At 40.9% G+C, this 21,951-nt stretch overlaps 1 protein-coding gene across 2 annotated transcripts in view; it reads left to right on the top strand.

Moving 5' to 3' along the window:
* KLF12 (Kruppel like factor 12) overlaps positions 1 to 19,107 on the top strand; it is a 526,247-nt gene extending 507,140 nt beyond the window's left edge. For both annotated transcript variants that reach the window (XM_005687692.3, XM_018056508.1), the window contains exon 8: positions 18,644 to 19,107. In XM_005687692.3, coding sequence (XP_005687749.2) covers positions 18,644 to 18,825 — 182 coding nt within the window. In that variant the 3' untranslated portion in view covers positions 18,826 to 19,107. The remainder of the gene's footprint in view (positions 1 to 18,643) is intronic.

A 21,951-nucleotide genomic window follows, 5' to 3' on the forward strand; every position in this document is an offset into this window, starting at 1 on the left:
CTCCCTTGTAACAATAACATTTCTTTTAAACCAAAGCATGCGGTGTTGTATTTGTTGTTGAACCTGTCAGATGATGGCTGCCTTGAGAGGGGTGGGTTTTCCCTCACTGAGGTGTTTTCCCCAGGCTGAATAATCTCTTATGGGAGATACAGGACAGTTATTACTGTGGGAGCTGCACATACCCTTTCAAACCTTAGAAATACTTCTACTGTGTATACTATATCCATCTGATTGATGTGAGCTCATTATTCTAATAAATCGAAAAGACTTTGGAACCCCTTCCTGCCCACCTTGCTTTTAGTATTTTAGGATTCTTCTTCAGCTTCTCCATTTTTTTCAAGTACTGAATAGAACAGGTTCAGGAAAAAGGACTCAGATGTGGTCCTGGAGACTTCCATCCAAGACGGTCTCAATTCATAAACTTACAGCTAAGAATCCACCTACTTGTCCTACCTCTGATCCATGTTTCTTGATCTCAAAGCTCCACCCAAAAGTCCTTGTGAAATTTCTGCTCCAAACCCAGATATGACACGTTCATCCGTCCAACTTAGCAGAGAAATACTTATTCTGGGCAAGGCAGAAGCTCCTAAACCACCAGTCAAATAACAGTACTTTCAGAAAGGAAGAATGAAACTTGGTTGATTTGCTGCCACCAGTTCAAAGTTGACCCATACTGGTTTCTGATTTATAATTACGTGTAAGATTTCATAACTTGGTGCTCAAAATGAAATGCACACTAGTTCTGTAGGGATTCAGGTTGGCTTACTTTGCTCTTAATAAATATCTTCTTAGCCTTACCTTTGCTTCAGGCATATTGAGTAAGTTATTTGTGTGTGACCAGTAATAATGAATGTGAAGTATGGGATTATAACCGATGACTTATGAGAACTATACACGCAATGGGAGGTGAGCAAGGGGCAACAAGACACTTCCTTTGAGAAAGTCACGTTAATTCTGCCTTTAACTTGATCTTTTGTGCTTTCTTAGTAAATGATCAGTCATCTGTTTAGGACATAGATATAAAGTAAATTAAACATATCCATAGGAGTGTGAAAGAGGTTCATTTTCTACATAGTCATACAGAATTTAGAATAAAACAAGAAATGCTGAAGTACCTTCGTAAACTGAAAAATAACTTAGTCTAATGAATGTGCATTTTAGATAATAACATAGAAGTTTGGCCAAATATTTTTAAATGCCTACTAACACTTCCCTGTGGCAAATTGTTTAAAGCATATTCAATAGACAGAAAAAATATATTTCGACCATCACATTTACCCTACCGTCAGCAAGTATAATAATTATTCCTATTCACTAGTCTGAATTGTATGTCTCCTCTGTGTGAAGCCGTGTACAGTGTATTTAAATGAATTGCACTGTGTTGAAATTAAAGGTCATTTAAATCTGTATGATATGTAACTATTATGTACAATGAATTTCTCTGATTTTAAGAATTTTACTGCTTATCAAATGATCTAAATATGAATTTTAGAAGATAATGGTTTTACGAATTTAATATTACCCTTTATAATTCTCTTTATTTTCCAAAAATGTGTGCCACCGTGTTTTCTCTAAATAAAATGCAGTACCAGTACAAGGAAGTAACACTCAGACACCACTGATTCTTATAGCCACTAGATGGCGCACAGCAACCAGATGTTGGGTCTAGCTTAAGAGGGTCCAGAAGTCAGCTGGAACCCTCTAGTGGTACATTTGAAATGGTATGATTGTCCCTGTTCTGCAAAATACTATTATTTAATGATGAACAAGGAAATGGCAAGATAAAGATTTAAAACTAGGGTTTTTAAAAAATAAGTATTAATCATTTCAATATGTAAGAATATTTAGTTTCAAATGAATCTTAATTTGAAAATTTCAACTTGGTATCCTGGTCTCTAATAGTTTTTCAGGCTTGTTTAGTCAATCTTGCCTCATAGTTATTTGAATTCATATGAACACTCCACACCTAAATTTTAAAAAGTAGTGAACACAAGGCAGTCACATTTCTTGTCTATCTGACGGTAGCAAAAGTAATTTGTATCTAAATTTTACACATCAAGGAAGGTAACTCATATGGATACTTTAAAAATACTAATCAATTTTTATTTAAAAGTCCCTCATTATTTAAAGTATTTAAATAAGTCCTTCCTTACCTTTACAAATGAAGGAAATGTTGTATTAGTTAGCCCTTCCCTTGAGGAATAAAGCCTTTGTAATTAATATCATGTGCTGTGATTTCATGTCATGGGGTTGCAAAGAGTCAGACACGACTGAGCGACTTGCACTTACTTTCACTTTAAGTTTTTTTCAATGACCGATGCATCGGCTCCCCAGGTGGCGCTCGTAGTAAAGAACCCACCTACTAATGCAGGAGACATAAGAGACACAGGTTCAGTCCCTGGGTCAGGAAGATCCCCTGGAGGAGGGCATGGCAACCCACTCCAGTAGCTTGCCTGGAGAATCCCCATGGACAGAGGAGCCTGGTGGGCTACAGTCCATAGCGTCGCGAAGAGTCGGACACTGAAGCGATTTAGCACAGCACAATGCCTGTGCATGTAGTATACTGCAGATGCTGCTGCTAAGTCACTTGAGTCGTGTCCGACTCTGTGCGACCCCATAGACGGCAGCCCAGCAGGCTCCCCCGTCCCTGGGATTCTCCAGGCAGGAACACTGGAGTGGGTTGCCATTTCCTTCTCCAATGCATGAAAGTGAAAAGTGAAAGTGAAGTTGCTCAGTCATGTCCGACTCTTCACGACCCCGTGGACTGCAGCCTACCAGGCTCCTCCGTCCATGGGATTTTCCAGGCAAGAGTACTGGAGTGGGGTGCCATTGTCTTCTCTGATACTGCAGATAGAGAGTGCATATAGATAGTGAAGGACAGGGAAGCCTGGTATGTTGCAGTCAGTGGGGTTGCAAAGAATCGGATATGACTTAGTGACTGAACAACAGCAGCAACAAAAATGACTGCACACATGTGCATACACTGTGGTCTGAAATGCTTGTAGAGTCCATGCTTTTTCACTTGTTACTTGCCTCACCCCTTCTCTTTGCTATTCCTCTGTTTCTTGCTTCCAATTTGGCATCTTATTTTATTGGATGAGATTTTGAAATGACTTGATAATATCCTATACAGAAAATCATGAGCCATGTGCCCGCAGTGCATCTTAATGGCCTTTTGTTCACTAGTCTTGGGGTTGCTAGGTCTTACCTTCAGGCAGTGGGGTGCTGCTTATATGTCCACATCCATCTTCATTATTTTTTTTTTTTTGCTTCATTCTTGTTCAAATTTCACATAGTTTATTTTTTTTTTAATTTTTTATTTTTTTTTAAATTTTAAAATCTTTAATTCTTACATGCGTTCCCAAACATGAACCCCCCTCCCACCTCCCTCCCCACAACGTCTCTCTGGGTCATCCCCATGCACCAGCCCCAAGCAAGCTGCATCCTACGTCAGACATGGACTGGCGATTCAATTCTTACATGACAGTATACATGTTAGAATTCCCATTCTCCCAAATCATCCCACCCTCTCCCTCTCCCTCTGAGTCCAAAAGTCTGGTATACACATCTATGTCTTTTTTCCTGTCTTGCATACAGGGTCGTCATTGCCATCTTCCTAAATTCCATATATATGTGTTAGTATACTGTATTGGTGTTTTTCTTTCTGGCTTACCTCACTCTGTATAATTGGCTCCAGTTTCACCCATCTCATCAGAACTGATTCAAATGAATTCTTTTTAATGGCTGAGTAATACTCCATTGTGTATATGTACCACAGCTTTCTTATCCATTCATCTGCTGATGGACATCTAGGTTGTTTCCATGTCCTGGCTATTATAAACAGTGCTGTGATGAACATTGGGGTACATGTGTCTCTTTCAATTCTGGTTTCCTCGGTGTGTATGCCCAGAAGTGGGATTGCTGGGTCATAAGGTAGTTCTATTTGTAATTTTTTAAGGAATCTCCACACTGTTCTCCATAGTGGCTGTACTAGTTTGCATTCCCACCAACAGTGTAGGAGGGTTCCCTTTTCTCCACACCCTCTCCAGCATTTATTGCTTGCAGATTTTTGGATCGCAGCCATTCTGACTGGTGTGAAGTGGTACCTCATTGTGGTTTTGATTTGCATTTCTCTAATAATGAGTGATGTTGAGCATCTTTTCATGTGTTTGTTAGCCATCTGTATGTCTTCTTTGGAGAAATGTCTATTTAGTTCTTTGGCCCATTTTTTGATTGGGTCGTTTATTTTTCTGGAATTGAGCTGCAGAAGTTGCTTGTATATTTTTTAGATTAGTTGTTTGTCAGTTGTTTCATTTGCTATTATTTTCTCCCATTCAGAAGGCTGTCTTTTCACCTTGCTTATATTTTCCTTTGTTGTACAGAAGCTTTTAATTTTAATTAGATCCCATTTGTTTATTTTTGCTTTTATTTCCAGAATTCTGGGAGGTGGATCATAGAGGATCCTGCTGTGATTTATGTCTGAGAGTGTTTTGCCATCTTCATTATTTAAATAACTCATTCCATGTAAAGCTCCACTTCAGACCCTCTGTCTAGATTCATTGTTAGATAAAGCATAAGGCTTAATGATGCCGAGATAATGAATCTCTTAAGGACAGACTGACATTTTTCAAGAAAAAAAAAATCCTCTCTGAATAAGTTGTTTGCACATCTTAGCCAAAGAGCTCGCAAGTATGTACCATATTGGTAACTGCAAAGAAATAGGAAACTATCATAGAAATAGCACTAAATTTGAAGTCAGTAAACAGAAGTTTATCTTTGGCCCCTAACTGGTTGATGAGCTTAGACAAGCTACTTAACTCAGTGAATCGCAGGTTTTCTATTTTTTTAACTGTGAACATAAATATAGCAAGTTGTGGTGTAATTACCATGTATGGGCATGCTAAGTCACTTCAGTCGTGTCTGACTCTTTGTGACCCCCATGGACTGTAGCCTATCAGGCTTCTCTGTCCATAGTCTTTCCCAGGCAAGAATACTGGAGTGGGTTGCTATGCCCTCCTCCAGAGGATCTTCTGACCCAGGAATTGAACCTGTGTCTGCTACGTTTCCTGCATTGGCAGGTGGGTTTTTTACCACTAGTGCTACTGCATGCCCAGTCAGTGCAGTGAAAGTGAACGTCGCTGTCATGGCTGACTCTCTGCCACCCCATGGACTGTAGCCATGAAATTCTCCAGGCCAGAATACTGGAGTAGGTTAGCCGTTCCCTTCTCCAGGGGCTTTTTCCAACCCAGGGACCAAACCCAAGTCCTTCTTGTTGCAGGCAGCTTCTTTACCATCTGAGCCACCAGGGAAGCCTCAGTAAATGCAGGGACTAAGACATTATAGGGACCCAGTCATTATTTGTTGAATTGAAATTATCTATGTCTTGTACTGATACAGATATATGTTATTAATGTGACTAATAGGTTCAAGACAAAAAATGTTTGGATAATTTAGTGTATTCTTATCACAATCAACTGTTTGCTCCAGACTCTACTAATTTAAAATTTAGATAATGCAGAAAAAATTGGGGTAAGACTAACAAACAAACCAGTCTCCGAACATGCTCGACTGTACGGAGCTCACTGCACATTCTTACCCTCTTCCTGAAATGGCCTGCCTGGGTGCCTCCATTTTTTTCTTCTCGAGTTGGTAAACCTCTGTTTATTTTTGGAAACTGCCTCAGTGTCTCCTTGTCTGTTAGACTCTCTGAGCACCCTCCTTCGCTCGGCACATAGAATTCCATCATCTCTAATCTGGAGCACTTGGACGTGTCCCTTGTCACAGAAGCGCAGTGGGCAGAGAGGGGCCACGTGGGAAACAGTGGAGCAGTCGAGAGAGCAGGGCGTGGCATCTGCTTGGATGTGAGGGCAGGGTTCAGGGAGACTTTGAGGACATCTAGGATGCGTGGTTGGCAGGAAGGAATGCTGAAAGCAGACACGGAGACCAGTGGTGAGAGAGAGCCAATATCTCCAAAGGACCTGCTGGGTCAGGCTCAGAGCTTTGCTAGTGCTTTCCATAATTTAATCGCATCTGTAAGTCCTCGGAAAGGTCAGAGCAGCAGTCCCCAACCTTTGGGGCACTAGGGACCGGTTTTGTGGAAGACAATTTTTCCATGGACCGGGGAAGAGGGTGTTGTTTCGGGATGATTCAAGCCCATTACATTTATCATGCACTTACTTTATTTCTGTTGATATTGCATCAGCTTCACTTCAGATCACCAGGAACAAGATCCTAGAGGTTGGGGAATGCTGGGTTAAGGCGCTCTTTGCTGTCATGGAGTAGACAAGGAGAGGAGCTGAAAGGCAGACTTTGGTTTCTCTAGAACCTGTCATTCTGGTTTTCTAGAACCAGTTTTTTCTAGTTTGTGTTGTTTTCATTATACCTATCTGCGGCAGGTTTGCTAATAACCTACCAGTCTCTCCCAGCGGGGCCACACTCCATGCAGGTCTAGCCAGTGGCCCCTACCTGTTTAGAGTTGGTCATTAAGTATTAAGATAGCAGGCGATGTTAAATGGCCAGTTTTTTAAATTTCTGTTTATTTATTTATGGCTGCACTGGGTCTTCGTTGCTAACATGTGCTTTCTCTAGTTGCAGTGCTCAGGCTTCTCATCATGGTAGCTTCTCGTGGTGGAGCGTGGGCTCTAGAGCACCCAGGCTCCGTAGTTGTGGGGCACGGGCTTAGTTGCCCCACAGCATGCAGAATCCTCCTGTACCAGGGATCGAATCCATGTCCTATGCATTGGCACATGGATTCTTAACTACTGTACCACTAGGGAAGTCCTGAAATGGTCTGTTTTTAAAGTTTTTCATCATTAATGTGAACTCGTCTTGGTTTTTGGCCAAGCTTCACAGCTTGCAGGATCTTAGTTCCCTGACCAAGGATTGAAACCCAGGCCCCCTGCAGTGGAAGCATGGCGTTCTAACCACTGGACCACCAGGGAATTTCCAGTCTTTCTTTAGTGTCAACTAAAGTTTCTGAAGTTGTTAGAAAGCGTGTGAGAAAACAAGGACCAGCAGCATTAATAATTAAATGAAAAGAGCAACTCTTGAGTGATTGCTCTGCACATAGCTCTCTGAATATTAATGGGTGCAGCTTAAAGATGAAGACAGCAAGGGGTTTGAAATCTGGTAGTGGAGCCATATCTGCAGAGATCTGGATCGGTAACATAAATATAAAAATATTTGCTTGTTTTCATGTACGAAGGAGTTATTTTAATCTGTTCTACAGAGTCACTACTTATAAACACATTGAAAATAGAATCTGTTGCTGCTTCCACTTTTTCCCCATCTGTTTGCCATGAGGTGATGGGATCAGATACCATGATCTTGATGCTTAGTCACTCAGTGGTGTCCAACTCCTGCAACCCCATGGACTGTAGCCCACCAGGCTTCTCGGTCCATAGGATTTCCCAGGCAAGAATACTAGAGTGGGTTGCCATTTTCTCTTCCCAGCGTATCTTCCCGACACAGGGGTCGAAACCACGTCTCCTGCATTGCAAGCAGATTCTTTACCACTGAGCCACCGTGCCGTGATTTTAGTTTTTTAATGTTGAGTTTTAAGCCAGCTTTTTCACTCTCGTTTTCCACCCTCATCAAGAGGCTCTTCAGTTCCTTTCCACTTTCTGAAATTAGAGTGGTGTCAGGGAACATTTGATGGGAAAGCCCTGAGCGAGCTTGATGCAGGTTGCTGTAGCAGCAGTGAAGGGGTCTTTGGTCCCAACTGCAAGGCTGCGGCAACCATCACCGACCCATGGGAACCTGCAGGAAAGGGCCAGCTCTAAAAAGGAAGCTGAAAGATCAGCAACAAATGTTTTGAAAGTATTTACTTATTTTCATTTATGAAGGAGTTAGTTTATTTTTTTAATTTAAATTTATTTCATTTAATTGGAGGCTAATTACTTTACAATATTGTATTAGTTTTGCCATACATCAACATGAATCCACCACTGTTCTAGAAAGTTACTACCTAGAAACACAGTGAACCTAAGATTTACAGTTGTCTGAATATAAGTATGAATGCTGTTCACATTTGTTTCAATTTTGATTTTAAAGTGTTACCTTATTTAAAAACTAGTCATCTTTTTCATATATTTAGAAAAGTAAAGACTTCTAAGACAGTCTGTCAATTATTACCCAGTTGAATAAGCTGCTTGCTAAGTGAGTTTGTTTTTTGTTTTTGTTAGCGCACAGATCATCAGTGACAATGAAAAGTTAAAATACTGTGGGATCTTATCACCATGCTCCCCATTTTCCTTCCTCTGCTTTTGGGTTTATTTTGTCCATTCAGCTATCAAAACTGTGTTGTAAGGAGTGGGATAATAATATCCCCAGTGCTTGTTCCTTCTCATGTCCTGCTGAGTATCTAGATTATGCCTCCTGTCTTAATTTTGCTGAATGATAAAATTAACTACTACTAATAGAAAATGTGTGGCTTTCGTGGAACTATTAAGGAACTGTATTTTTGTAGAAAATATAGTTACCATTAAAGAGTTTATTAAAATATTATTTATGTATAAGGCTTAAGATAAATTCAGTAAAAGCCCTTCATCACTAAGAATAAAAAGAATTGTAAAGTAAATACATTGCTTAAAGATTAAAATAATTGATGCTCATTTGAAAAAATAGACTCAATCACAGATGTTGCTAATTTTAACATCATATCATGTTACTAAATTTTAAAAATTAAAGAAATGAGATATTTATTTGTAGACTAGACCTTTAAATGACACTTACTACAAATAAAGTCTCCTGTTATTTTCCCTTTCAAAAATATATAGTCTAGGGACTTCCTTAGTGGTCCAGTGATTAGGAATCCACCTTGTAACACAGTGGACACAGATTTAGTCCCTGGTCAGGGAACTAAGATCTCACAGGCTGAGGGGCAGTTAAGCCCACTTGCTACAAACTACAGAGCCTGTGCGCTACCACTCAGATCTTTCACGGCCACAGAAATAAGTAAATATTTTAAAAACAAACAAAATATATATTCTACTTAATTGGAATGGGAAAGGGTTGTAGAAGGGGTGAAGTGCAATCAGTAAGCTCTTTGTTTCACAAAGTGGATTGCTCTTCTATTGACTCTTGTATGTTAAACTTCAAGAGAACAGGAGGCATTTGAATTCAAGCTGTTTCATTCATTTGATCAACAAGCATCTGTTTGCACAAAGCAGAATAGCATAGAAAAGGCACCCTCAATACTGCGCTACTGAGCGTGATGGACAGGCGGGAAACCTGTTGTTACTATGGGATGGGGTGTGAGGAGGGTTTAATTATAGGCGTGCCCAGGGTGCCAAGGAGTGGCGTGATCACACTGTTTCAGAAAGTTTTCCTTACAATACAGACAATAAACTGGAGGGAGCAAGACACAAGACAGGGAAATAGACCAGTAGAAGTCGGAACTCATGAAAGGTTGAGCATGCATGCTCAGTTGTGTCTAACTCTTTGCAGCCCCTTCAGAGGATCTTCCTGATCCAGGGATTGAACCCATGGCTCCTGAGGATGCTGGATTGCAGGCAGATTCTTTACTACTGAGCCATCTGGGAAGCCCACTGAAAGGTGGGGAGACTCTAAACAGAGGCAGACCATCTTCGTGAAGACAAACGAGAGGGCGTTTTGAAGGCAGAACTGGCAGATATAATGATAATCAGGTTGGGACAGGTAGAGGATAACAGATAGGAAAGAGTCCAAGAAATCTCTCCAGCTGGAGAGATGTATGACCTGATACCTGAGGAGGTAGGGTTGTCTTGTTTCCAGATACTAAAACAGAAGGAGGAACAGGCCTTGTCTAAGTGGTAGATGCTGAATAACACCTTGGTCACGTGGAAGTTGCTTTCTAGCTGCCAAGGGAAAATGTCGTCTCCCCTGCCATGGTGCATGGGAGAGAGACTGAGATGTAACACTTGGGAATCTTTGTCTTAGAAGTTATGGGAGCAGCTATGGGTACCAAGGAGAGCCTCTGCAGGTGAGGAGTCAAAGCCTGAATCTCAATGAACATTTACGTGACAGGTAAAGGAAGGTGTCTGAGAAGAAGCTGAGAAAAAGACAGCCAGGAACAGGAACCTCAATACTCTTACTACCTGGAAATACGAACTTCCCAGGTGGCGCTAGTGGTAATGAACCCTCCTGTCAATGCAGGAGACATAAGAGACATGGGTTCGCTCCCTGGGTTGGGAAGATCCCCTGGAGGAGGTCCTGGCATACTCACTCCACTATTCTTGCCTGGAGAATCCCATGGATAGAGGAGCTTGACTGGCTATGATCCAAAGGATTGCAAAGGGTCAGACAGACATAGCACCTGGAAATATAAACTTAGAACAGCCAAATAAAGAATTACCCTTAGACCTTGAACTTTTGCTTTCACTGAAGTACATGTTTATGACAGGATATTTTTCACTTCCCTTGTATTTTATTTCTAGGTGCAGGGGGCTAGGCTCTTGTGGTTTAACATATTGTCTCCCCTCTCACTAGTAATTCATATTCTCTCAGTCTGCGTGGCCAGGTCTGACTAGATATTCTGGCTTATGAAAGCAGCTATTTAAGGTTGAGAAGGATTATAGGGAAATGGTTAAGACTGTGACCTTGGGTGTCAGATCCCGGGTTCAAATGCCGCCTCCACCTGCCACATGCTAACTCTTGGTGAAGGGAGGTTGCTTATAGCAACTTCATGAGGAAGTTAAGAGTCAACATTAAATAAGTTCAGATCCATACAGCTCTTAGGGCCAAGTGGGATATGTGAAAAATACTATCTACTGTAGCAAAGATTATACTTATCAAAGAAATTCATTATAGAATTGTATGGAAAAGAAAGAAGAGGCCACTTGTTTACACATAAGGAAACAGAAAGTCAATTAATTCAGTCCAGACAGTTCTTGGGGAGGATGCTAAAATACTAATCATTTGTCTGAATTGACAAGACCAAATGAATCAAACAAATATAGAATAGTTTGGTCTGCTTGGCCTATGAAGAAGTTTTATAATATTAGGAAAAATCAGTATCAGGATTGACATCCATTTACCTACTAATCTTAATTCCTTCCTGAAAACTAACAAATGGCCTTCATTTTTAGCTTCATGTTATTTTTATTTCTTGGCAGAAACAGAAAAACCTTGAATTTCATAACTATAGAATTCAGTATCCTTTACTGAGCATCTCTCATTTGCTGGGCACGTGGCATGTATATTTCTAAGTTTCACAACTGGAAGAATATTCCCACTTGATAGACCGGCAGGGTGGGGTTGGGTGGGGATGGAGTTTCACAAAGCTTCACTCTCTAGCCTGAGATCCAGTCATAGATTGACGACTGAGCCTTATTGGACCATGCATTCCGCTTGACCATGCATTCCGAGTGTTAGTCACTCAGTCATGTCCAACTCTTTGCAACCCCATGGACTGTAGCACGCCAGGTTCCTCTGTCCATGGAATTTTCCGGCAAGAATACTGCAGTGGGTAGCCATTCCCTTTTTCGGGGTATCTTCCTGACCCAGGGATCAAACCCGGGTCTCCTGCCTTGCCGGCAGATTCTTTACCATCTGATCCACGAGAGAAGCCCGTGCATTTAAAGCCCGTGCTATTTTCTGCCTCTTTGACACCAGCAAGAAGGCAGCCTGCCTCGTCTACCCCTGGACAAGTCAAGGGCCTGTAATCTCAGCTCTAGGTTTCTGTTTCCTCATTTTCAAAGTCCCTGATTTCCTTCCAGATCTAAGATTCTGTGAACTCTTATGAACTAATGTGACAGAAACCAGAAGACAAGATAGGAATCTTGATTCTGGTGTTTTTTCCCCTCATATGCAAATACCATTCCTCAAGTGAAACCAATTGTCACAGCAAGTATGTTGAGCCTTGAGTGTAATGAAGCTCATTTGTCAGTGTCTGGGGCCCCCTGACTTTATAAAAGTTAAAGAGGGACACATTTTAGAAATGCACTTCAGCACTGAAGAAAATGCCTATGTTTCCTGTTGGAGAAGGTGGTTTGTTTTGTTTTTCAGTTGCTTGAGAAAATAATAGAGAAAAGCTGATGTGAGGACATGGGCGTTTTGTTTGAGCTTTGCAAACTGCACATTCCTTTTCTGGTGTTGCTCACACGTCATTTTAATATGAAAAGGCACCTGTCTTTTGTCTCAGGACACATTTACCTTTCAGCATTTCAGATGGTGAAATGGGAGGTACCTGAAAGAGTTATTTTTGTTTTATGGGTTTTGGGAATCCATTCAATACCTGGTGTTTTCTTTAGACTTTATTATGCCTTCTGCTGGGTAAATGTCATGGAAATGCATTGAGTGACTCTTAAGCCTTTTCTTTAACCAGAATTGAAAGAGACAGCAGTTCTCATAATAAGTCAGTTTGTTGACTGTTCCAAGAAAAAAAACCCTGATGAGAGTTCTCATTTTCCCAGGATACTTAATTAGAATATTATTTAAATAATCCTTGTGAATATACATGTATAAACACACACACACAGAGGCCATCATGGATATAAAATTGTATTAACTTGAACCGCCAATGTGGAATTAAGAGTGTTTTCAAACAGAAATTAACAGACCCTCTTTTTTGGTATGTTCTCTTTTTAAGCTTTTCAGGACCCTTTAAAGAAATTAGAGGGCTTGTTATTAGTTTTGGTTAACATTTTCCTTTTTCAGAGATTTTCATAGTTTAGATCAGTTTTTACAAAGAACTGAAAGAGGACAGGTTATGCTGAAAAATGGTCAAAAGGTAGAAATGGCTTATGGATTGGTCATGGGACTTAAGAGACCTTCACTTCAGAATCGAAAGCCTAAAATAATAACTGCACCCCAGGGTAAGCGTAGTGTTACCCATCTTGTTTCTTTGATTTTTCTTACACGTTAGCAACTTGATGTCTGGACTTAAAAAAAAAAAAAATCACTAAGACTTATTTATGAAGACATATAACACACCATTTCCTATCATTTTATTACTCCATAGGATTAATACAGGCAATAAAAATCAAAGGTGATCTGATGGTGGAAGCAAAACTTCTGATTATTTTGAAAAAATATTTAAATACATTTTCAAAGACTTTGCTCCTGAGGATTTTAAGTGTATCTGTGGGTTAGCCCAAAAAAAAAAAAAAAGATGGGCATGCTATTTTATTTTTAGCCTATTTCTAGGAAAAACAGTTTTGAATAACACATTTGCAGAATTCTGATTCAGATGAGTTTAAGGACAATTCACCATTCCTGAAGAAATTGCTAGAAAGTCTGTTTACTGTCACCACCATCCAGACTGCTGCAGAGCAGCTGTGCGTCAGAGAAGCACAGATCCTGGGAGGTCGATGTCCAACTCCCATTATTGTCCAAATCAACCCTTTCCATAGGAAACTGTTCATGGAAAATTCATCTCTACTTCTGTCCCCACCACATTAGAGTGAGTGTTCTATTTTCTGGTAAGATTTAAAGGAAAGAAGGGCAGATGGATGAAGGATTCTCTCCATTATATCTTTTCAGGACTCATTTACACATATTACAGTATATCTTACAAACTTATTATCATCTTAATTAGTTTTTACTCACATTGTGAAGTTAGTTTCTCTTACTATAATTTATTTATAAGATTGTACCCCTTAAATTGCTTCAACGCACAAGCATACACTATAACATGCAGTTTCAATACAAAGTCATAGTCCCTGTGCATCATTTTTGTATCCATTTTTAAAACTTAACTAGTCCTGAGAGAGCATTGATTGATCTTTATTTTTTAATGAAATGCTAGGCACTCAGCAGATACGACAGAAACCTAGGTCAGTCTTGAGCAAGGAGCAGAAGCCTGCTCTCTGCCTGGTCCAAGCAGCCAACTTGTTCCCTTCACCCCCAGAGCTCAGCCTCTAGTTGTGAAGAAAGATTTGAAGATCTTATTTTCTTTTTCTCCCCTCTTCTTTTTTCTAAGTATGGAGATAGAATACCCAAACTCTTGTTGTATTAATGAGGAAATGGGTATAAGAAATGCTGTACAAAAAAAAAAAGAAATGCTGTACAAGAAATATTTCTGAATATTAAAAAGAAAATATACATTTTTGTAAGGAAAGTCTCAAGAAAAACTCATCTATTGCTCACATAATTGTTTACTATTTTCTGATACAGGTTCTCCCTGACCCTCCCCACCCCAGATGAGAATATTTACATTATTTTTTTTTTATGCATTCATTCACCACTTCATATTCTCAGTGGTAAAGAATCCACCTGCCAATGTAGGAGATGTGGGTTTGATCCCTGGGTCAGGAAGATCCCCTGGAGGAAATGGCAGCCCACTCCTGTATTCTTATCTGAAAATTCCATGGACAGAGGAGCCTGCCAGAATATAGTCTGTGGGGTTACAATGAGTGGGACATGACACACCTGAGCACGCATGCGTTAACCACTTACCCCCTAACAACTTATAAGCTTGTATATTATTTTCATTGGTTTTATTCATGAAGTAGGGTTATATCTGCCTCTTAAATATTTTGGTGGCCTTGTCTTTCATGATCATTATTGTACCTGATTCCACCTCACAGCATACTTCCCAGATTTTGCAGTAAGTTTCCTCCTCCATATTTGTGGGCCCACAGAAATCCTTGCCATAGTTGTTGTTTTCTCTGCTTCTCCTTTAAAATGCCCACCTGAGCAATGATGCCAAACATCCGAGCTCCTGTTTTCTGATCCTTCCTTGCGTGTGTCCGTCTTTCCAGACTCAGTAGAATTATCGTTCCTCATCTTGCATGCTGGTCATTGTAGCACAACTCTATTGAAAGATGATGGAGCTGGGTGGGGCTCCATCACTGTCGAATCAGTGCTGTTTGGTAACCAGCTAAAATATACAGAGATGTTCCTGACCCCACTCATCTTCATAAGGAAGATGTTGTTGTGCTTTTATAATGAGCAGAAGAGATCCTGAAGACTTTTAAAAATCTGATGGAATAGAGAATCACTCATTTCGTGACCCAGAACCTTCAGTTTAAAGCAATGGACATGAAATGTCAAGGGTGTTCATTACTGAGAGGACTGTTAGAATTTTAGTCAAGGATCCTGAGTTGAGAGTAAGTGATTATTTTATCACCAAAATATTCCCTTACCTACCCATCCCAGACTAGCAATGTATGTTATATAACCTGATTAAGTTAACATAGTCAGAAAGCCTGCCCCAAGCTGAGGTACCCTTCACTTACATCAAGGGTCAGCAAACTTCCTGTAGTAAACCTTTTAGATATTGCAGGTCATACCTTCTTATTGCAATACTCAATTTCACTGTCACTGAAAAACAGCCATAAACAATATGCAAACAAATGAGTGAGACGGTGTTCCAATAAAAACTTATTCATGGACTCTAAAATTTGAATCTCATATGATTTTCACATGCCGTGAAATAGCCCTCTTTGGTGGTTTTTTTTTTTTTTAATGATATAAAAGTGTGAAAATTGTTCTTAGCTTGCAAGTCACATGAAACAGGCCATCAACTGGATTTGGCCTGGGGGCCACAGTTTCCCACACCTCCTATGGATTTTCAAATGGAAAGGGCACAAGTACCATTATTAAACAGTCAAATTGAAAGTAAGAGTATGTATAGGTGCCTAAATTGGGTGTACAAGGAAATTCAGAGAGTCTCCAAGACAACAGACTGTCCCCATGGTGACCATGTCAGCCTCTAGCATCCTTCTTGCTCTGAAACTGAAGCCTGTCTCCTTCTGTTATCTCTCCTTCCTTCCAGGCCAATCCCAGGTCGGGCCCCTTCCTCTCACTTTAACTGCAATGGCAAGATGAAAGTATGGCAGCTTTTCTAACCCTGGTCATATTCATACTGCACTTTCCCAGCAAGATAGAAACAGATATCCTCTCAGCACACAGCTGAGCAGTGCTTTTCCTCAATTAAAATCCTTTATTCTTTTTTTCTTAGACCTGTATTCATTGTAGCTGGTTCCATACACAACAAGAGATATCTAGGAGATGCCTGTTGGTGACAAAGACTCAGTGAGCTGAGCTCAGTGCCCCCAAAATGAATGTGCTTTTGAAGATACAGTTTTTATCAAGTTCAGCTTAGTAGAACCTATGTTCATGATATAAACTTCAAAAGCATGCAGTGATGACATATCAGTAAAAGTATTTTAGCAGTTGCCATGGATATATTATATGTGGATGCATGCTTAGTCATATCCAACTCTTTCCGACCCTATGGACTGTAGCCCACCAGGCTTCTCTGTCCCTAGGATTTCCTAGGAGGAACCCTGGAGTGGGTTGCCATTTTCTCCTCCAAGGGATCTTGCTGACCCAGGCACCAAACCCACATCTCCTGCATCACAGACGGATTCTGTATCACTGAGCCATTTGGGAAGCCTGGATATACTGTATAGTAGACTGCCAATCTTCTTAAATTATGGGTTTTGCTGACTTAAAAAATTTTTTTCTGTTAATTCTGATCAGTCAATACCTGTCAATGCAGATTTTTGTCTCTAGAGAACATCCAGAATGAGTCAGAAGTGAGGTTTTGGATTAAGCTGGTCATTAGGCATCTACTTGATGGGAGCCCTTTCAGAGTAACCTGGAGCTTTCTGTGGATCACAGTTAGTGCACCAGTATTTCTAGAGTTAACTGAGCTGTACGATTCATGCGGTTCTGTGAAAGTGCCACTTGATCCCAAAAGGACCTATATAGTGAACATTCATTTAACAGCTGAACAAAAACTGCTGAGTCTGATTCAGTCTAGTTTTCCCACGTAGGCATGACTTGTACATCTCATTCACAGGGCTTAATAGTTGCCTGTGTACACACCTCGGTGTGAGCATGTCTGTGTTTGTGTTTCAGTTTTATTAATTTATTCAAACACTATTTGACACATACTCTAAGCTCTGAGGATACAGAAATAGATGTGTGATTCTTAATCTCTATGTTCAGAAACTGGTAAAGGGGAAAAGCATCTAGACAAAATCTGTACAATATATTGTGATAGGTGGCTTAATAGAAATAGGAGTTGAATAATTGGAAAGTATCTAAGAAGGTAGAATCAGCATTGTCTGAGGATGTAACAGAGTTTCGATGGGAAAAAGAATTTGGAGCATCATGAAAAACACTGAATTTTGAACCAAACACATCTATTTACTGGCTTCAGGCAAGTTATTTTACTACATTCATCCTCAGTTTTATCACCTGTAAAATGGATTTAACAAAATTCACTTTGCAACTCTGTATGTGTGTCTGCTTAGTCACTAAAGTCATGTTGGACTCTTTTGTGATCCTGTGGACTGTAGCCTGCCAGGCTCCTCTGTCCCTGGGGTTCTCCAGGAAAGGATACTGGAGTGGGTTGCCATGCCCTCTTTCTGGGGATTGCAGCTCTGTATCTTGGGGTCTAAAAGTCATGTGGCTCAGTTGTATAAACAATCTGCCTACCAAAGCAGGAGACGCCAGAGACGTGGGGTTCAATCCCTGGGTCAGGAAGATCCTCTGGAGAAGGAAATGGCAACCCACTCCAGTATTCTTGCCTGGGAAATCCCATGGACAGAGGAACCTGGTGGGCTACAGTCCATGGGATTGCAAAGAACTGGATGCGACAGAGCACACACACATGTTGGGGTCAGCCAATAGCTCTCTGCTCCCTGTCTTAGGCCTTTTCGCCAAACTCCACGTAGGGCCAAGCAGTGTGTGGTTAACTATTGGATGGAGGGGGCAGAAGAGAGATCAGTTCTTGTGGGGTTACCTGGGGACAGGGCTTCCATTCTGAATGAGAGCCAGGAAAAAGCACACCTGGGTCAACTGTTGTCCCTCTCCCCCGGGAACTCATTTGAACAAGGGATAGCGTATCTCTTCCCAACAAAGCCTTTGCATATTTTACTGTCTTTACAAGTTGACTGAGGGATGTGGTCAAATTACATACTTCTTCAGACTGTTTTCTGCTGTGGGTTTCAACATTCAGACCAACCTGATGATTCCTCAGGACTTGCCCTAATTCTTAAGTCCCTGAAGAAGATATTTAAACTTCACACTACTAAGATATCTAGGATTCTTTCCCAGGAGACAAACAATTGTTTACTGTTATTTAACCTCTAAGTCATGCCCAACTTTTTGTGACCCCATGGACAACAGTAGTTTATACATAATATAAATAATAACTTTATAAATAATAAGTACTTAGTACCTAATTTCTGGGGGTGGTAGCGTGCTTTATCTTTTAATGAAATTTTGTGTGACTGATAAAAGGACACTGTACCCTAAAATAGCCTTTAAGTGTCTAAGTGATGCACTTTTGGGAGCAGTATTGCAACAAAACATACAAATCATTGCCCTTTATAATTCTTTGTGAGTTTCGACCCTTCAGCCACATCAGCCTAGGTAGAGCTCTCTCACATGCCTTTCTAGTCTACCCATGGTGATTATACACCAGAGTTATCAGTCTGTGCCTTCTGATAGTTTGACTGCAAAGTAACTTCCCCATAACTGAAGATGCAAGTGTTAAGTAACCTCCCCATTGTCAGAGCAAGAGAGATTACATTGAAACCCCCATCTGTGCGACCCAAAACCTGCTGGCAGGGTGGTTAGGTTTCTTGACAAAGGGCCACCAAATGGAAAATCCTCTGAGAACAGTCATGTCCCCAGATAATCACATTGGCTAGATTGTTCAGGAGAAATGATGGAGCACAGCGTTATGTCCCTTTGTTTCTTCCAGGAGAGAAACCCTACAAGTGTACCTGGGAAGGCTGCACCTGGAAGTTCGCTCGTTCGGATGAACTGACGAGGCATTACCGCAAACACACGGGAGTGAAGCCATTCAAGTGCGCAGACTGTGACCGCAGCTTCTCCCGGTCAGATCACTTGGCACTGCACCGCCGGAGGCATATGCTGGTGTGAGGAAGGCTGCTTGTCCAGCTGAGCGTAAGAGCTGGATCTCTTAGCGGCACCCCATTCAGCAGGGCTGGATCCCCTTCACAGTGTTAACACAAAAGGGCATCACCATCCCACGATGTCTGAAAGCAGAGCAGGAAAAAGAAGTGGTAACACTTCTCCTTTGGGTCTGAAGGTAACCCCCTCGTCACGACTGCACAAGAAACGACTCCACGCTGGCCTGGGAGATCAGTGACACAGATGCTGAAGAGACAGGCATTGTTTTCCGTGCTGTGTCCTCTGCCATTTCAAGATGTTTGTAGTTTGTACATTTTCTGAGCTGTCAGACGTTTTGTTATTGATACTTTTAAAGGTCATCTACCACAAATTGATGGCTAGAGCAAGACCTTGTAAATTTGGATTATTCTCCCATCATCCCACCCCTGAACCCCTTTTTACAAGTAAGATATTACTAGAACCCACATCCAATCTGTTACCAGCAACCAGCCTGAAAGTAGAAAAGAAGAAACTGTTGGAGAGGTTCCAATACCTGAAAAGAAAGGAGCGCTCAGGCAGCCCTTTTGCAATAGCGATGGTGACCACTAGGTATCACTGCGACTTGTCGTTATGCCATGCCCTGGAGAAAACCAACATTGATTATTTTCATCTGTTTGTTGTTGATTGTTTTTGTTTTGTTCTGCTTCTGTTTTGTTCATCTGTTTGAGCAGAGGGGCAGCGACGTTTCAGTTGGAGTCTAGCCCTGGTGTCCTCCCTGGCGTGGACGGGCACAGAGTCGTTCTGTAGTTGAATAGGAAGAGCCTGTCTAAAACAACTACTGCCCCACTTCAAATTGCAGTGTTCTGTCAGCTAGGCATCATCTCTTCCTGCCCCTAGTATTTGATTACAAGGAATCGGGGGAAAAAAAACTTTCTTAGACACACTGGCACCAAGGTAAGAGGTGGGGCGGCCCAGGCAAAGTCAGTGAACACGAAAAAAAATCAGACAAAGCAGAGATGGAAATAATGCACCTCTTGAGGAGAAAAGCAATAACGAATAAAAGGACTTTCCTACAATCACTTCACTGAGGACTCACGTTACCAATTTTCATACTTACTAAAGGGATTGTAAAAACACCCCAGCATTTTAGAGGTCTTGGCTACATTTACAGCACTGAGGTAATCTTTCTGCTGTTTGTTGTCCTGCTTGGTTGAGTACCACAATTAAAGATTATGCTCCCCCTTTTCTTGTTTGAAAACAGTCATTTGGTGACTAGAGAGGCCACGAAGGCATAGCTGGGAATTAACTGTTGGGTGAATGGGTCAGTTCTCCTTGGAACTGAGTCAGTGGGAAGGGAATGCTCCCCAAGGAAAGCCTGACATGGTGCTAGTTTCCACCCTTGGAGAGCCAAGGATAAATGACTCTCCAATAGGTTCTTCTCTATAGATTTCATTTTCTAAACTATATTAGGACCCGATACAATGGCATGTGCAGGGATGAACCCACTCATCCTGTGCTGAGGGTGAGAGGAAATTATAGACCTGTAAACCCCCTTGAGTTATGAGCCTTTTTTGCAACTAGCGAAGTCTGTAGTAAATGAAGCAATACATCACCAATGAGCATTCTTTCAGAAAAATTACCATATTTTTTCCCCCACTAAAAGCTGAATTTTTTTAGCTTTCTGTAGCCAAGGGGCTTGGTAAGGTTTGATTGTCATTGCTGTTATTGTTAAGATTTTTTTATAGCTTAGATATAAGAAGTTGCCAGCATAGACCTTTGCATTATATTTTAATTAATTACAAACACTTGATTTGGGGAATTGCACAAATTAACCTCACCATATTCCTCGCTCATTTTTAAAGATTTGAACATTCTGAAATAATTTCTGGTTCTAGAAATATCGTCTTTAGGATTATCTTCTAATTCAGATCATCTTAATTCTGATGAAGCAAAAAACTAGAAACATTGGAACAAGGATAACTTGTGTTGGATGGCTTTAAAAGGAATGTTTTTAATGTTCAAGCAAGAGCATAATGATTTTCAGGTCAAATTCTGTCTTCAAAAATACATGCTCTATATTTTCTGCCAGGTCTGAAATCAGGCAATTTCCCTCCAACAAGGGCTGCAGTTCTATGGATAAATAGCTTCTGTAGCTACACAGTGTACTACCCACCAAGCACTGGGTTGATGGCTCTTTGTTTTTTTCTTTTACACCAACTGGAAAGTTTTACCTGTACTGTAAGCAACTCGTGCATCTCATTGCCTGTGACCATTTTGAATAGAAAGACCAGTGTTGGTTACCGGTCAGTGGCAAAGAACACAGAGCATGGTGAACACAGCTGTGAAGCCCTCTACCAGTCCTAGACTTTAGTTGGCAGGAAATAGGTGAATCACTGAGGTGAAGGGCAGACGATTTCTGCTTTCTCTCGTAAGAAGGGCCAGTCCTTTTCTCTGCTGAGAGATCCTGAGAGTGTTACAGGTAGAAATGGTTTTTAGAATTCATAGAACGGAGAGGCAGTAGGAGCTTCCTGAATGACAGCTTGATTTAAATTTAGCACAGAATGAGATGAGCTGCTCCCCTCTAATAGCATAGGAAAAATTAAGGGACGTGAGCTTGTCTGCTTGCCTTCTGAAGGTGGGAACCCAACTGAGACAGTAAGTTTACTGATAAAACCTGTCAGCATTACGCCATTTCCCCCTTTTGATGTATTGATACTTCTAAGGAGGGAATCTAAGCACAAGTAGTGAATGAGTTGCTGATCTAGTCCCAGACTGAAACTTACCTGAGGCTTGTCTGGAAACAAGTTTGTCTTGAAACAATTATAACAAATAATCCTTGGTGAATTTTCTACAAGTGTTTCCCCATAGAAAGGAAGGTGGTTTGGAAGAGAAGGAATTACATTTTTAAGTAAGAATACCTTCAGGCACGGAAAAGCCTCCTGCATCTCATCTGATGTCTGTTCTAGCCTCTTTTAAAAAGCACAGTAGATGATTAACAGCAGAAAAGGAGTCAAATCCAAAGAATTTCTCAGTTGTACCCCAACTGGATGCATTCTTTGGTGTTAAATTTGAAGTCATTCAGTTTGCAGCTGGGCATATGTGTATGTTTGGGAATTTAGACACAGGTAGCTAGCTATACTGGCTTTGGAAGCTACA

The sequence above is a fragment of the Capra hircus genome, chromosome 12, assembly GCF_001704415.2.
Source record: "Capra hircus breed San Clemente chromosome 12, ASM170441v1, whole genome shotgun sequence".
Classification (NCBI taxonomy): Eukaryota; Metazoa; Chordata; class Mammalia; order Artiodactyla; family Bovidae; genus Capra; species Capra hircus.